Source organism: Eleutherodactylus coqui, chromosome 10 (assembly GCF_035609145.1).
Source record: "Eleutherodactylus coqui strain aEleCoq1 chromosome 10, aEleCoq1.hap1, whole genome shotgun sequence".
In the NCBI taxonomy this organism is placed as follows: domain Eukaryota; kingdom Metazoa; phylum Chordata; class Amphibia; order Anura; family Eleutherodactylidae; genus Eleutherodactylus; species Eleutherodactylus coqui.
The window spans coordinates 78,654,457-78,670,785 of record NC_089846.1 but is presented as its reverse complement, the minus strand read 5'-3'; the positions used below and the strand labels follow the sequence as shown (position 1 = coordinate 78,670,785).

The 16,329-nt window shown below is 45.1% G+C and overlaps 1 protein-coding gene across 1 annotated transcript in view; it reads right to left on the bottom strand.

Annotated features, from left to right (window-relative positions):
* Positions 1 to 5,383: 5,383 nt before the first annotated feature.
* LOC136580651 (uncharacterized) overlaps positions 5,384 to 16,329 on the bottom strand; it is a 60,243-nt gene continuing 49,297 nt past the window's right edge. Inside the window, exon 9 of the mRNA XM_066581389.1 lies at positions 5,384 to 6,260. Coding sequence (XP_066437486.1) covers positions 5,600 to 6,260 — 661 coding nt within the window. The 3' untranslated portion in view covers positions 5,384 to 5,599. The remainder of the gene's footprint in view (positions 6,261 to 16,329) is intronic.

Sequence of the window (16,329 nt, the reverse complement as noted above, 5' to 3'; positions counted from 1 at the left end):
CATGGATGGCCCTTCTTTCCTGCATATTGATATTAAATGTTTCACTTCCATGCTTGTCCAGTATAGTGGATTGCACTGCATGCCTAAAGGAGTCTATGTATTTGTCCAAAGTGCGACTCCGGCCAGGAGGGGGCGTCCAATCAGACTTCTTTTTGGCCCCACGTTTATCCTGTGTTTGTGTGCTTGAAAGTCAGTCTGATTGGACGCCCCCTCCTGGCCGGAGTCGCACTTTGGACAAATACATAGACTCCTTTAGGCATGCAGTGCAATCCACTATACTGGACAAGCATGGAAGTGAAACATTTAATATCAATATGCAGGAAAGAAGGGCCATCCATGCACTTAAGAGCAACAAGGAAATCACAATTAAGCCTGCAGATAAGGGTGGTGCTATAGTCCTCATGAACACATCGGACTACAAAAAGGAAGCAAACAGACAGCTGACGGACACCAGATACTACACTAAACTGAATCAAGACCCGACTCAGACATATGTGAGGGAATTGCGAAGGGTCATTAGAAGCCTGTCTGTGGGCTCCACAAAACTTCTGGACTTGATACCGGAGAACCCCAAGGTGGGGACATTCTACATGCTTCCAAAACTACACCAAGCTGGCAACCCAGGAAGACCGATTATCTCAGGTGTGGGAACCCTCACTGAAGCAATCTCAGGATGGGTGGAAGGCATCCTCAAACCACTGGTGAGAAACACAACCAGCTACCTGCAAGACACCACGGACCTACTGAACAAACTGTCAACTGTAGGTCCCCTCCCCAATGGCACCATCCTGGCCACTATGGATGTGGAATCCTTGTATTCCAACATCCCACACGAGGATGGACTGACTGCCTGCCAGGCGCACCTTGAGGCCAATGGGGTCGCCTCTGATGCAGTGCTACAACTCACAAGATTCATTCTCACACACAATTATTTCTCCTTTGGCAAAGAGAAATTCCTGCAACTCACAGGGACTGCCATGGGCAGTAAAATGGCACCGCAATATGCCAACCTTTTTATGGCAAAACTGGAGAGTGACTTTCTGGCCTCTTGCCCCAGCAAACCATTGGCCTACTTCCGCTACATTGATGACATCATGATCATCTGGACCAACACCGAACAAGAATTAATAAAATTCCATGAAAGATTCAATGCATTCCACCCCACCATAAACCTGACATTAAACTACTCGCATACAGAAATCAACTTTTTGGACACCACCATAAAGATTTCAAATAACTCAATACAGACATCCCTGTACTGAAAACCGATTGATCGGCCCACATACCTCAGATGGGACAGTTTCCATCCTAAACACATCAAAAAGTCCATTGTCTACAGCCAGGCCATCAGATACAACCGGATCTGCTCCAACCCAACAGACAGAGAGGAACATTTGTACCATCTTAAAAGGACATTTATAAATCAGGGCTACCATCCCACCTCAATTGATGACCAAATCACCAGAGCCACCAGGATACCCAGAAGTCAACTACTCCAATACAAGGAGAAGGAAAGAAACAATCGTGTGCCTCTAGTAGTGACCTACAATCCGCAACTAGAGGTACTAAGGAAAACCGCAAGAAAACTCCACCATACCCTGCACAAGGATGACCGTCTGAAAACCATATTCCCGGACCCTCCGCTTCTGTGTTACAGGCAACCTCCTAACTTGAGGAACTTTATAATCAGGAGTGCATTACCCTCTGACACACAAAAAGGAACTTATCCCTGTAATGTAAGGAGCTGTAAGACCTGCTCACATATACTGACTGCGGACAGAATACGGATCCCCAACACACAGCAGGACTATAAGATCCCAGGGACATTTACATGTTCCTCGTCCAATGTTGTGTACCTGATCATGTGCAGTAAATGTCCTGTTGGGGGTCTTTATGTTGGAGAAACAGGACAGAAACTCAAAGCCAGGATGAGATCTCATCGCCACACGATTGAACACAGAAGAAGAGAATTACCTGTGGCCGAACACTTCTCTAACCATGGACATGACATAGGAGATATGAGAGTTTTGATATTGAAGGGTGGTTTCAAGTCACAAAACCACAGAAGAATTTGGGAATATAAATTGATAACAACCTTTGACACGCTGAATACTGGGTTAAACTATTCCCCAGGATTTATGCGTGAATGGGAAGTGTGAGACTTGATTGCACAGATAAGACCCCCATCAACAGTAATTCAGGGACCATAAACTTTCACTCCCTTATCAGTATTTAGCTAAAAATGTTTGTGTATCTCTTATAACAATTCGAGCCTGTTGACCTTTTCCCCCCCCTCCAACAGTAATTTAGAGACCATAAAATTTTCACTCCGCTATCAGTGCCTAGACAAAAAAAGTTTGTTTTCTGGTTTGCAGAATTCCTTTTAAGTGTGAACCAATCACATCCATATCTGTGCCTTGTCATAAGTATGTATGTTATAAGTGTGTATAAATATGCATGCCTCTTCAGATCCAATCCATTTAAGCCGGAAGAAGTACCCTGCGTTGGTACGAAAGCTCGCTATTATTACATCATGTATTTTTGTTAGCCATTAAAAGGTATCATATCTACAAGATTACGTCGTTTCTCTTGCTGAGAACAATCACATTTTGTGTGCTCCATGCATGCAGCAGAGCTGTGTGTGTTGTGTGCCCCGTGTGTGCAGCAGAACTGTGTGTGTGTTGTGTGCCCCGTGCGTGCAGCAGAACTGTGTGTGTTGTGTGCCTGCCCGGCTTTGGTCCGGTGCCGCCAGTAGAGCTAAACGTGATTGTCCCCAGCAAGCGAAGCCAAGTAATCTGGAGATGAAAGACCGCTAAATGACTGACAAGTAAAATGTTACCTGTTACTGTTTTACAATGTAAATATATATATATACTATACTCATTGTCAGTAACATCCCCCCCTAGAAGGTGTATATACCGTATACACAAGGAGTATGTATGTGTGTGTATATATATATATATATATATATATATATATATACACACACACACATTGTCAATAAAGTCTTGGGGTGCATTAAAAGAGGTATAGGGGCGAAGGATGAGAACATTATCCTCCCACTATATAAGGCACTTGTCAGGCCTCACATGGAATACTGCGCACAGTTCTGGTCACCGGTGCTCAGGAAAGATGCTACGGTATTGGAGGGGGTTCAAAGAAGGGCAACTAAACTAATACATGGAATGACGGGACTGGAATACCCAGAGAGGCTATCCAAATTGGGACTATTTACTCTAGAAAAATGACGGCTAAGGGGCGACCAAATAACTATGTATAAATACATGAGGGGACAATACAAGGATCTCTCCCATGATCTGTTTATACCCAGGACTGCAACGGTAACAAGAGGGCATCTGCTACTTCTAGAGGAAAGCAGGTTTCATCACCGACATAGAAAAGGGTTCTTTACTGTAAGAGCAGTTAGACTGTGGAACTCTATGCCTGAGGATGTGGTGATGGCAAAATCCATAGAGGAGTTTAAAAGGGGACTTGATGTCTTTCTGGAGCGGAAGGATATTACAGGATATAAATCTTAGGTTAATTGTTAATCCGGGTATATAGGCAGTTAGGAACTATTAGGGTTGATCCAGGGATTAGTCTAATTGCCATTAGGGAGTCGGGAAGGAATTTTTCCCCCAAAAAGGACTAATTGGCTCCTGCTTTTGTTTTGTTTTTTTGCCTTCCTCTGGATCAACAACATAGGAGGATAAACAGGCTGAACTAGATGGACATTGTCTTCATTCGGCCTTACATACTATGTGTATATATATATCACACTCACTGTCAGTAACATCACCCCCCCATCATACACAGACTTATTGTTGGTATCATACCTCCTCTTCCCTCATAGGTCATAAGCTCTTGTGACCAGCACCCTCACCCCTATCTCCTCATAGAGTGTAAGCTCTTGAACCAGTGCATACAAACAATCGCTGCTCACACCTAACAACTTGTGAACGACGACTTTCATGTCAGCATAGGATGGATGATAAATGGATTGCCATTCAAATTCGCCCGATCCAACGATTTTCTGACCGATAATTGTCCCATGTAAGAGGGCCCTTAGTGTATATAATGTCTGAAGGTCTCCCTCTGATTTGTACAATGCTGTGGAATATGTTGGTGCTACATAAAGATGTGTGATCTGAATCACACGAGGCAGAGCGCCTCTCTTTACTATCTCTGCTGCCTGTGAATTACCCTGCAGGGAGGTGTGCTGTCCCTGTATCCGCCCGCACCGACAATCTGCAGAAGGGCGCCTCTAGAACGCTAATTCCCAGCTGCAGGACGGTTAGTTGGGGCTGCGGTGCTCCTTAGGGACTCTCATGGTGCCGTAACATAGCAGCAGTAAGTGTATGCAGAACCTCCAGTAATCCGGCACCTTACATCCAGGAGGCTGGATTACCAAAATGTTTCTATAGCTATATAAGTGCTAATCACGTCAGACGTCACTGAGAAAAATGCTGTGTGGGGCTTGGGTTAATACACAGAAGCTGATCTAAAGAAGCAGAGCTGCAGTTTAAGGCATGGGGAACAGAGCAGCAGTGTGAGCCTCAAATGAGAAAGACTCATCAGACAGGCTCAGAGAACATTCAATTTTCTCTTAAAGGTGTTGTGCCAAAGTATAAAGTCCACAAGATAGGGGATAACTTTATGATCACTGGGGGTCCAACCACTGATCCAAAGATCGGGGGTCCTGAAGGTCGAACATACCCGCCAGCAGTATATTCATGTCAATGGGGAGGTACAAATATTCAACAATTTCTGATGCTCTCATTGAAATGAATGGATTGGCAGTGCCGAAGCACACACTCCGCTCCGTTCATGTGGGGACCTTCGGGACCCCCTTTCTTTCAGTGGTCGGACAGTCACCAATGATAGACCTATCCTCTGCCCTGTGAATGGGGAAAACTATATAACTTGGCACAATCCCTTTTACCCAGCTTAATGATTGGGTATGTAGGTTCCCTGGAAAGGTTTTGTGCCTGATCATTGGGTCGTGTAAATCTGTCTGACATGTGATCATGGCCCTAGCTCTTCGGGGTAACTTGTTGATTGGTTGGATTTGACCACTGGGACCCCATCCGACCCCGAAAATGGGGCTCCAAAGCTGTCCTTGAATAAAAGTAGCAGCGGTCAAGCATGCGCACTGACACTTCGATTTCAGCAGAACCCCAGGAAATAGTCATTTCCAGCAGTCCCACTGAAGTACATAGCACAGTGCATCGTGCGACCGCTGCTCGGTTCATGCAGGGATGCGCCAGATCCCCATTCTTGAGACCGGCGGGGTCCCAGCAGTTGGACCCCCACGACCAGCAGGTTATCCTGAGGATCGGACAGAACTTGTTGTTATGATACAAATAACAAGACTCAGCAGAAATTCTTTATCGAAAGTTGTTTTACTTCAACACCCTCCCCATCTGCTAAAATTCAGGGTGGCCTGCAAATGTGGGGTAGAGGAGGGGAGTGTTCAACTAAAGTTTAGCTATAATGGGCCAGCAAAACAATCTGTAAGAAATGTCGGGCGGTATAAATTACAATGTAAAAAAAATAATATTTATAAAAAATATACATTTCAGATGCAATGGCTGCTGGGCTACAAGTCAAAGTAGTAGGGAGAGTCTCTATGACTTTGGGGGGAGGGGTTTATGGAGGAGGAGGATGAAGAAGGAGAAGAATACGGTTGTGGGCCGTGGATAAACTCGGGCTCCGCTGGTTGAGTCTGAGGGGTTGTGGGTTTATGTGATGGCTCAAGTGCTGGCAACGAAGGTTGAGGGGATGTTGGGCGCTGATGGCTGCGTCTCTGCGAGGACCTCAGTGTGGGCTGTGCTGGGATCTTACTGGAGTTGTTACTATGGCGGTGCGGAACGGGCGGCTCCATGAAGCGTTTAACCACGTGCATCATGCTCAGCTGCATATCGATTTTCCTTTCATCAGGAACTTTTTTGACGAAAGGCAGTAGACTCCTCAAAAAGATCTCGTCCGAGTCGCTCTTCTCCTCAGTCTTCTTTCGGAGGGTGTCCATGACGTTAAGCAGATGTGTCTCCCAGTCGCTCTCTGACGTGTTCACTGCTTTTTTTCTGCTTCTTTTCAGTACTGGCAGGGGAGGTGCAGGCGCTGGTGGTGGAGGTGGAGGCAGTGGCGGCGGTGGCAGTATGGCGGGGCTGGCTGATCGTTCTATGTCCAATGGCTGCAGAAGTTCAATGGGGTCCCGGTTATTGCTGGTGGATGTGGGTGCAGTGCCACCACCGAAGGAGCTGAATGAAGATTAAGATAAGAGGCACATAATCATATAGTCAAACATGTCTAATTGTGTAAAACAGGGTAAATCTGACAGGTTTTCTCATCTATACAATAAAAGGGAAACATAAACGTGCTGACATAGTGCTAGGAAATTACATCACTTTAGAATCAGTGGAGGTCCAACCGTGGACCCCGGGTGTTCCTGAGAATGCTGGAGTAGCAGTACTGGCATTGCAGTGAGGCACTTTCTTCCCTGCACATCCCCCCCTGGCCACTTGACGGTGCAGAAAACTGCAGCCGGCCTCATTCATTTGATTAAGGGCAGTGTTGCAGCGCTCACTGTACAGGGTAAGACAGTGAAGGGGATGCAGATGAAGTCCCTTCATTCTCAGGACTGGACCAGCACTGATCATAAAGCTGTAAGTTGTAAAAACCCCTTTAACTCCTTGAGTGGCACGTCTGGAAATTTTCTGGGACAAGCTCCACTGCCCATAGCGATATAGCCTGGAAGATTTCCGGGCTATGTTTCACTATGGGAGCTGCAGAGCACACTGCCATAAGCTGTGGCAGTGTGCTCTGCCTGCACAGACCCACGAGAACAGTGCAGGACTGAAAAACAGAAGCAGGAAGATATTACCCATCTGCTGGCAATCTCCCGCTTCTATTTTCAAAGTCCTGCACTGCTTTGTTTACAGGTTTCCATTGAGACCATCGGCTTGTCAGAAGCCAGCCAATGGTCTCTGTGGCAGGGAGAGCTAGTGCTTGGCTGTCAGAGGATAGCCAGGCACCAGCTCTACACAGCAGAGAATCGAGAAAACCTCAGATCTCTGCTGTGTAAACCCTTTACATGCCGTGGTCTATACGTCCACAGCATGTAAAGGGCTGTCACCATTGGACCACCAGAATGTGATCAGGGGGTTCTGATGGGTCACTGTGGAAGTCCCCTAAAGACACAAAAATAAAAAATAGTTAAAAAAAAATTATTAAAAAAATAAAAAATAAAAACACTTGTCTCCCTTTACTTTGTAAAAAATTAAAAATAAAATTACACATGTGGTATCCCTGCGTTGTAATGACCCAGAGGAGGAAGTTAGTACATTATTTAACCCCTTAATGACGCGGCCCCTTTTTTTCTTTTTTCCCCCTTTCGTTTTTTACTCCTTCCCTTTAAAAAATCATAACTCTTTTATTTATTCATCAACGTCGCTGCATGAAGGCTTGTTTTTTCGGGACGAGTTATATTTTTCAATGGTGCTATTTAAAGGGGTTCTGACATGAAAAAAAAAAAAAAATTACTCACCTTGCCTGGCCAGGACCGATCGCCAGGCATGTCCCCTCCATCTGGCATCTTCATCTGCGGCTTGTAGAAACAGAGCAGGAGCGGTCCAAATGACCGCTTCCTGCTCTGCTCCGTCCGTCAGCCACTTCCGAGGTGAACGGACGGGCCGCCCACAGCAAACACGTCACAAGCAGTGCTTGCTGTGGGCGCCCCGTTCGTCCTGGCTGAACTCGGAGATTCTGCGCATGCGCAGTGGAGACTCGGCCCGTCCTGACTCCTGTCAGAGGGCACCTCTCCACTGCGCATGCGCGCAATCCCGGTATTATTGACAGAGGGGCCGGGGTGACAGACACTTTTATGGGCCGGCTGCAGAGTGCAGAAGAACACGGCGGCGGCCTTCCCCCCTCCACCTCTGCGGAATTTCCCGATGGCGGAGGAGAAGCGCACTCAAGCTCTCACTGAAGGACCAGCCGCCAGAAATCTGACAGTGTCGGCAGAGGAGCACAAGCGTGGAGCTGGCAGTGGGAGAGCAATAGAGCAGAAGCGCGGGGCAGCGGCCAACAGGGAGCTGAGAGTTCGGGCGGCATCTATGAGCGGGGGACCTCACTGTAAGCCTTACATTACTTTGTTGCATTACACTATCCCATTGTAATGCTGCCATGTTACAGTGCTAGCATGGCAGCATTTTTGCAGGACCTTGGTGCAGGAAGAAGAGAGCCTGCTGGGAGATGACCTCCCTGATGACAACAACAACAGAACACAAAGTAAGTATTAGGTAAGTATCATGTTTTTATGCTTTAACAGCCAAAAATCGTGGGTTCCCTGTGTCCATTAGGCAGACCAGGGAACAACCGCTGTTAAAGCATAACATTTTTTTTAATGTCAGAACCCCTTTAAAGTACCATATAATGTACTGAAAAACTTTTACAAAATTCTAAGTGGAGTAAAATGAAAAAAAATAAATAAATTACATTCCGCCATCTTTCAGTGGGTTTTGTTTCTACAGCGCACAAACTGCAACAAAAGCGACATGATAGCTTTATTCTATGGGTCACTAGGATACCAAAATTGTATAGTTTTTTTTTTGCTGTAGTACTTGTATTTTCTTTTCAAAGACATTTAATTTTTTAAAATTATTTTCTGCTGCATCTTCTGCGCGCAATAACTTTTTTAATTTTCCGGCGACGTACTTGAGTAGGGGCTCATTTTTTGCGAGATGTCCTACTAATTCGGAATACATATGACTTTTTGATCACCTTTTATTGCATTTTTTCTGGGAGAAAGGGTGACTGAAAAAGTGCATTTCTGGCGTTCTTTATTTTTTTTTTTTTGGACTACGTTCACCGTGCAGGGTAAATAATGCACTACTTTAATAGATCGGACTTTTACAGACGCGGCGATACCAAATATGTTTTTTTTTTCTTTTATGATTTAGATTTTTTTTATTATAGATATGGCAAAAGGGGGGTGGATCTAAACTTATATTTCTTTTTTTTTTTTTTAAACTGTGAAAAAGTTGCGAAAAAAAAAAACTATTACAATTTGGTATTGGCATAATCGTACTGGCCTGGAGAATTACTTTAATTAGTTAATTACTTTTATTATTTATACTGCTCAGAGAATGCAGGGAAAAATAAAAATAAAAAACATGCCAGAATTACAGATTTTGATAATCTTGCCACTAGAAAAAATGGAATAAAAAGCGATTAAAATTTTACATGTTCCTAGGGGGCGTGGCTTAGCAGCCAAGAAGAGTGGACACAGATCCCCATCTCTCCCGCTATTAGAAAGAAAAACAGAATTAAGGTACTTTACACAGCGGCAAAACCCACCATCAAAGGTCACCATAACCTTTACTGACCTGGTGGGTGTCCGTATAGCCGCATTCCAGAGTGCCTGACAATCTCTACCAGCGGCCCGCTCCGGAGCGTCGGGGACCAGAGGCATCCCATCCCGCATCCCACCTGTCACTCTGGTCCTCCTGTAATAGCCAGCATCCCTCAAGCTCCCCCGCATACCTCTCCAGGCTGAGTGCTGCTTCTGCTCTCCAGCGCTGAGGGGACAGAGCCTTCTCCACAGCTTCTGCAGATCCCGCTGTGTCGGGGCTCCCGCCCGCAGCACCGCTGACAGCTCCGGAGCGCCGGGAACCAGAGGCATCCCATCCTGCATCCCACCTGTCACACTGGTCCTCCTGCAATAGCCGGCATCCCTCAAGCTCCCCCGCATACCTCTACGCTCTGAGCGCTGCTTCTACTCTCCAGCGCTGAGGTGACAGAGCGTTCTTCATAGTACCTGAAGATCCTGCTGTGTCGGGGCTCCCACCCGCGGCACCACTGACAGCCGACGCTACAGAGAGGACTCCTCTGTGCTGAGAACCACATCTGGAGGCAACTTCAAGAACACCGAGGTCCGCAGTGAGTATTACTCTACCTCCCCCACTCACTAGAGATCACTTCAGCCGCTTAGGACATTATACAGTACGGGGTGAGCGGGCTCCCTTAACACGAGGCACCCGCCATCTTAAAGCAGGACACTATCCAGCGGGATCCCCTCCACAGTCTCCCAAAATACAGAAGAGAGAATAAGTAAAGAATAAAACAAAAAAGAAGCAAGGGCTGATAGCATCTGTATCAAGATTTATTATTGCCCTTCTCTCTTCTCCAAACATAGACAACTTTATAACTTGCATCAGGAATTGAAAATCCCAGGACCACCATTTTAGGATTTCCATCAGGGAGCTGTATCCCACGAACTATTACTTAATTCCCTGATTTCACACCACTCTGCTGCCACCTGGTGGCTAAAACGCTATTATACCACATCTGTTCTAATATATTCCAATATAACCTCCCTTGCTGCAATTCACATCTGCAGACCCCATCTAGCTGGTTCTAACAATTAAATTAATACATTGCCTCTAGTGAAATATGTCCGTAAACAACCAACCAATTTATTTCTGGATCGTCTACAAGTCAAAAATTCGAACCAGCAACATACTTCAGTCACCTCAGTTCAAAAACCTCTAAAACTACTTCAGACGACATTTGGCCGCTGGGGTGACCATATGGCCCCAATGTAGCCACACTGACACTAGGTGCTGAAGAGAGGAACTCAATCTAAGGAGACCCCCGATTCTCTCTCCTCCTCCTTTTCATCAATCTACGGATACACTCAACAATCCTCTAAAACCATGCGCCCCCTACAGACAAAACAAGGGAAGGGCGAACAACCCCAGATAACGTCCAAGCGATCATCAAGATTAACAACGCCATCGGCCGCTTCTGATGAGTCCTCCAGTTCATCAATGGAGAGCACCCCAACCGCCCAGATCACAACACCTACCGGCCCAACTAAATCAGAGGCGATCACAGCCTCAATTTCCGATACTCTTTTACCTCAAATACAACTTATGCTAAAGAGAACATCTGATGACATCACGTCTAAACTCACTAAAGAGATCCGAGATCTCGGATACCGTACAGCAGCATTGGAGGACCGGATGGATAATGCAACGATGGTCCTTGAGTCTCACGAAAAAGAGGTGGAGCAGCTCCATGAGGAAATATTAACACTTCACGACAAACTAGAAGATGTCGAAAACAGAGCCCATAGAGATAATTTGCGGATCCGGGGTCTCCAGGAATCCATCCAAGATCTCCAATCTACCACAACGGCTCTCTTTTAAGAACTGTGCCCCAACATACCTATAGAGAGACTAGAAATGGACCGGGTCCATAGGGCATTACGAGACCGCAAACCAGGAGGCCCCCCAAGAGATATAGTTCTAAAAATGCATTTCCACCGTACAAAGGAACACATTCTCCGAGCAGCTTGATTGGCACAAAAACTAAACTTCCAGGGTCACGACTACCAAATTTTCCCAGACCTGGCTCCCTCGACACTGGCAAAAAGAGGAGCCCTCAAACCCAACTTGGAGATTGTTCAACAGAAAAAAATTCAAAATAGGTGGGGGTTCCCATTTCACTTAATCTTCACTTTTCAAGATAGATCCCACACTATCTTATCCACAGAAAGAGCGAGACGCTGCTTCGAAGACTTGCAATTCCAACAACCAGTCCAAGACTCCCCAAATAACTCGCAACCTACTAGATCACCCAGGAGATCCGACGAGAATGATAAAGAGCCATGAACGTTAACACAGACCTGCCTTTGAGCAGGAAGCACTACTTTTAGCCCCAAGAATTCCTTCTTGAAACATTTACCCTTAAAACGTTTGACGTCTTTTTGGACTCTCTGACAAACCGTTATGCAGCTGATGAGAGGAAGAGAGAAAGAGGACAGGCCTAACCTTTCCATCGCAACAAGATCTACCGGCAGGACCAGGACATCGTCCACGGACAGGGGTTTTTCCGATATCCCCACTTGTTGCTATATTGGGCCTGATAGATATTTTTTCTCCTTCAACTAAATCCAGACATTAATACTTGGGACAAGTTGAAAGCCCGCATAGTCCAAACCACAACCCCACGAGACTTAACATCACTTTTACAGCCGCCCCTCATGTTTTCCGAACAATATAAAAGGACTTATGCCCTCCAGAGTTGATAGCAGATCCACTACCTGGGGGTCGAGGGGATTTTGACATCAGTCTCCTTGGGACCACCCATTCAACACAAGTAAAGAAATGTAGTAATTACCATGAACCTTTATAACCCCCCCTTTTTTTTCTCTCTTTTTCTTATTCCTCCTACCCTTTTTCTCCTATGTAGGTATGTATATGTCTGTGGATGTATATAAGTATATATATATAGACATATGGGTTATTTTTTAAAAATTATTATTTATCTCTTTCTTTTACTCTCTCCTCCTCCCCCCCCTCCCCCTTGTCGGCCCTCTACCAAAGTCTCCCTCCTCCCCCCCCCCCTTCCTATACCCTTCCCCCTCCCACAGGAAGTCTCCTTACCATAATTCTCTTAATTGTATTGTTATTTACAGTTCCTCTCTGGCACCTACAAGGTGTGCCGTTTCTGACTGTAGTTGCTGCTACGTTCACAAAAGCAGCTTTTCGCAGACAAGTTCATTGTCAAATGTACAATGTTATTTCACAATGTTGGCCTCTTTCCCCCCCCCCCCTTGCCCTCCACCTCCCACATCCCCCCTTCTCTCTCTCTCGGGATATAGACATCAGAATGCTCTCCAATTACAATAGCCCCACAAATACCCTCCCATGGATTTAAAAATAATCTCGCACAATGTGCAGGGATTCAACTCCCCAGCAAACGATCCAAAGCTTTCCACTAATATAAAAGCATTCATGCTGATATAGTGTGCCTACAGGAGACCCACTTCTCGGACCACTCCTCCCCACGGTATCTTTCTCCTCATTACCCTATCTTCTTTTCGTCTACTGGACCATCTAAAACAAAAGGAGTGACGATCTGTTTTGGTCACTCTGTCCCTTTCACCCACACCTCCACTATATCGGACCCCGAAGGCCGCTCCTTAATCCTGACAGGAGTTATCCAAGATGTCCCAATCACCATAGTAGCATACTATGCCCCAAACTCCGGTCAGGTCAACTTTTTTAACAAAACTACTAGAAACAGTAGAAGCCAACAAAATTGGTACAGTTGTTTTGTGCGGAGATTCCAATTGTATATTAGACCCGAACCTGGACAGAAACGCGGTAACTCTCCCGACATCCCATATAAACCCACAACACTCCATTTCTTACAACTTCAAAAAGCTTCTTTTACAATACCACCTTGTGGATTCCTGGCGGGAAGTTAATCCCACTGTTAAAGATTTCACACATTACTCTGCCCCACACCCTTTATACAGAAGAATTGATCACATATTAGTACCAGCTTCATTTCTACCACAAATATCGCACTCCAAGATTCTTTCGGTTCCCTGGTCAGACCATAGCCGAGTATCCATTACCTGTGATTCCTTAATGTCAAAGCCCACTAACACCTCTTGGACTATTAACGACTCATTACTAGCACGTCCCGACATAGTGACCTCAATAACGCCTCAACTTGAAGAATACTTTAGCCTCAACAGCCCTTCCGTTACATCCCCTATCTCCCTATGGGAAGCCCACAAGGTTGTACTTCGGGGCATATTGATCCAAATATCATCATGAACAAAGCGAGAATATTTACAAAGACAATCGGATCTAGAGAAAAAAGTACTACAATTAGAAGAAATCGCTAAAAAACACCCATCACGAGATAATATTAGAGAGCTTATGCAAGCTAGGACAGAACTAGACCTATGTATCACGGACATAGTTGAACGAAAAATATGCTGTTCCCGACAACGATACTATATTTTAAACAACAAACCATCAACTCCACTAGCTTGAAGACTACGCGCAAACCCTATAATTAGCCCTTTTGTACGACTTTGCACAAAGCATGGCGTAATTACGGCAAATCCATTAACCATAATAACTGAATTTAGACAATTCTTATCTAAGTTATACTCCCAACCACAAAACACACCAACAGAACAAGTACATACATATCTAAAAGAAACTACATTCCCCACTCTCCCAGAGACATTTTTAGAACATCTAGCTGCAAAAATCACCCCAGAAGAGATAAAAGATGCGATAAAAACATTAAAAGTAAACAAACGCCCGAGGCCGGACGGCTTCACGGCCACATACTACAAAAAAATTCTCTCCGTTTCTTCACACCCACTTAGCAAATTATTTCAATGCAATGCGAGAAGGCCAACAAGTAGGACAAACCTCACTATGGGCAGCAATATCCATGATCCCCAAACCAGATAGAGACCCATTAGACAAACAAAATTACCGGCCTATATCCTTAATTAATATCGACATAAAACTCCTCACAAAGATCCTAGCCACAAGACTGAATACAATCCTACCATCCATTATAGAAAGAGACCAGGTAGGCTTTGTCCCTGGCCGCCAGGCCCCAGATAGTATCCGTAGAATAACACATTTGACACATATCTGCCAAACTAGGGGCATCCCAGCAATGTTACTTTCCCTGGATGTCTACAAAGCTTTCGACACCCTGAGCTGGTCATACCTGTTCTCAGTCTTAGAACACTGGAAGTTCCCTACAGAATTCTTATCTTTGCTATGAATTCTTTATAATTATCCTAAAGCCTTTGTCCGCTACAAAGGCTTTTGCTCTGCTAATTTCACTATCCAGCGGGGCACGAGGCAAATCCGCAACAACCCCGACATAAGAGGAATTGAACTGGCCGGAGTACACCATAAAATTAGTATGTTTGCAGACGACATCCTTGCCATAATATCATCCCCTCACATTACAATTCCTAATCTTTTGGCGGAACTGTCCAGGTTCGGGTCGATCTCCGGCTTAAAAATCAATGAAGCAAAATCAAAAGCCTTTAACCTCACCATGCCCTCAAGCACACTCTCTCAACTAAAATCTAACTTCTCATTCCAATGGATGGGGGGGTCGCTGGACTACCTGGGAGTGCACCTGACTAACTCCTACGACCTACTGTACACACAAAACTATATACCACTCCTCCGCAAACTACGTCAATTACTAGAAAGTTGGAACAGATACTACATATCATGGATAGGAAGGGTGAACTCCCTGAAGATGTCATTCCTTCCAAAACTTCTTTATTTCTTTCGAGCTCTTCCAGTACAGGTTCCGGGGCACCTCTTAAAAACATTTCAACAGATGTCCCTACGCTTCATCTGGAATAACTCAATCCCCAGGGTATCACGTTCTACTCTATATAGGCATAGAAAGCAAGGAGGTCTGAGAACTCCCCATATAACAAAATATTACCAGGCAGCCCAGGTGGCCCAGTTAGCCTCCCTACATTCCACTATAAATGCCCCCCTTTGGCTCTCCATAGAGGCCATGGAAATCCATCCCCTCACATTAGATTCTTTACTATGGATCCCCCCGACTTATAGACCCAGCATATCTAACCCCATCATAAAACATTCCCTTAAAGTTTGGGACTCCATTAAAAATTCAGGGAACCTGATTTCTCCTCACTTACCGTTCCTGCCAATCCTACGTAACCCTCTATTTCCACCGGGCCAAGATCCCCCCCTAGCTTTCCAAAACTGGACAAATAGAGGTATCCTTAAACTACCCCATTTACTTTCAAAAGAGGGTGTGGTGACGTTTCCTATTCTACAAAAGAATAAGGACTTGCCATCCACAGAAATATTCCGCTACCTACAATTAAAAAATTGGTCAACTTCCCAACTGAAGAACACAAAACCTCCATACTCCCTCACCAGCTTTGAAACATACTGCCTAAAATACCCACAAGCAAAAGGCCTCATTTCCCAAATTTACTCGAACCTTGTTCACACCAAATTTCGCATACAATTACCTTATGTAACTAAATGGGAGCAGGATCTGGGGGAGGTCCTGAACGAGGAGGAGTGGTCTCAGATATGGAGTTCTACCAACAGTGGGGCCCGCAATATACTAATGCTGGAAACCTCATACAAAGTCCTTCTACGATGGTATCTAGTCCCCACCCGAATTGTGCATGCGGTCCCTGGCTATTCAAAGAACTGCTTCCGAAGTTGCTCGTCCCCTGGTGATATAAGGGTCAAGCGACTATGGATTAGGACATATTCTTTAATCTACTCAGTAACGTTCCACAACCTACGCAAAAATCCATGGGAGGCTCTACTGAATAAAAAAATTAAGAATATTTCCCCAAATTCCAGAAAATTAATTTCATTTATTTTCCTAGCTACAAAACAAACTATCGCTCACTCCTGGCGTAAAGCTACTCTGAATTTTTCCGAAGTTAAACGCCGAATAAACTGGTATCTCATAAATGAAAAA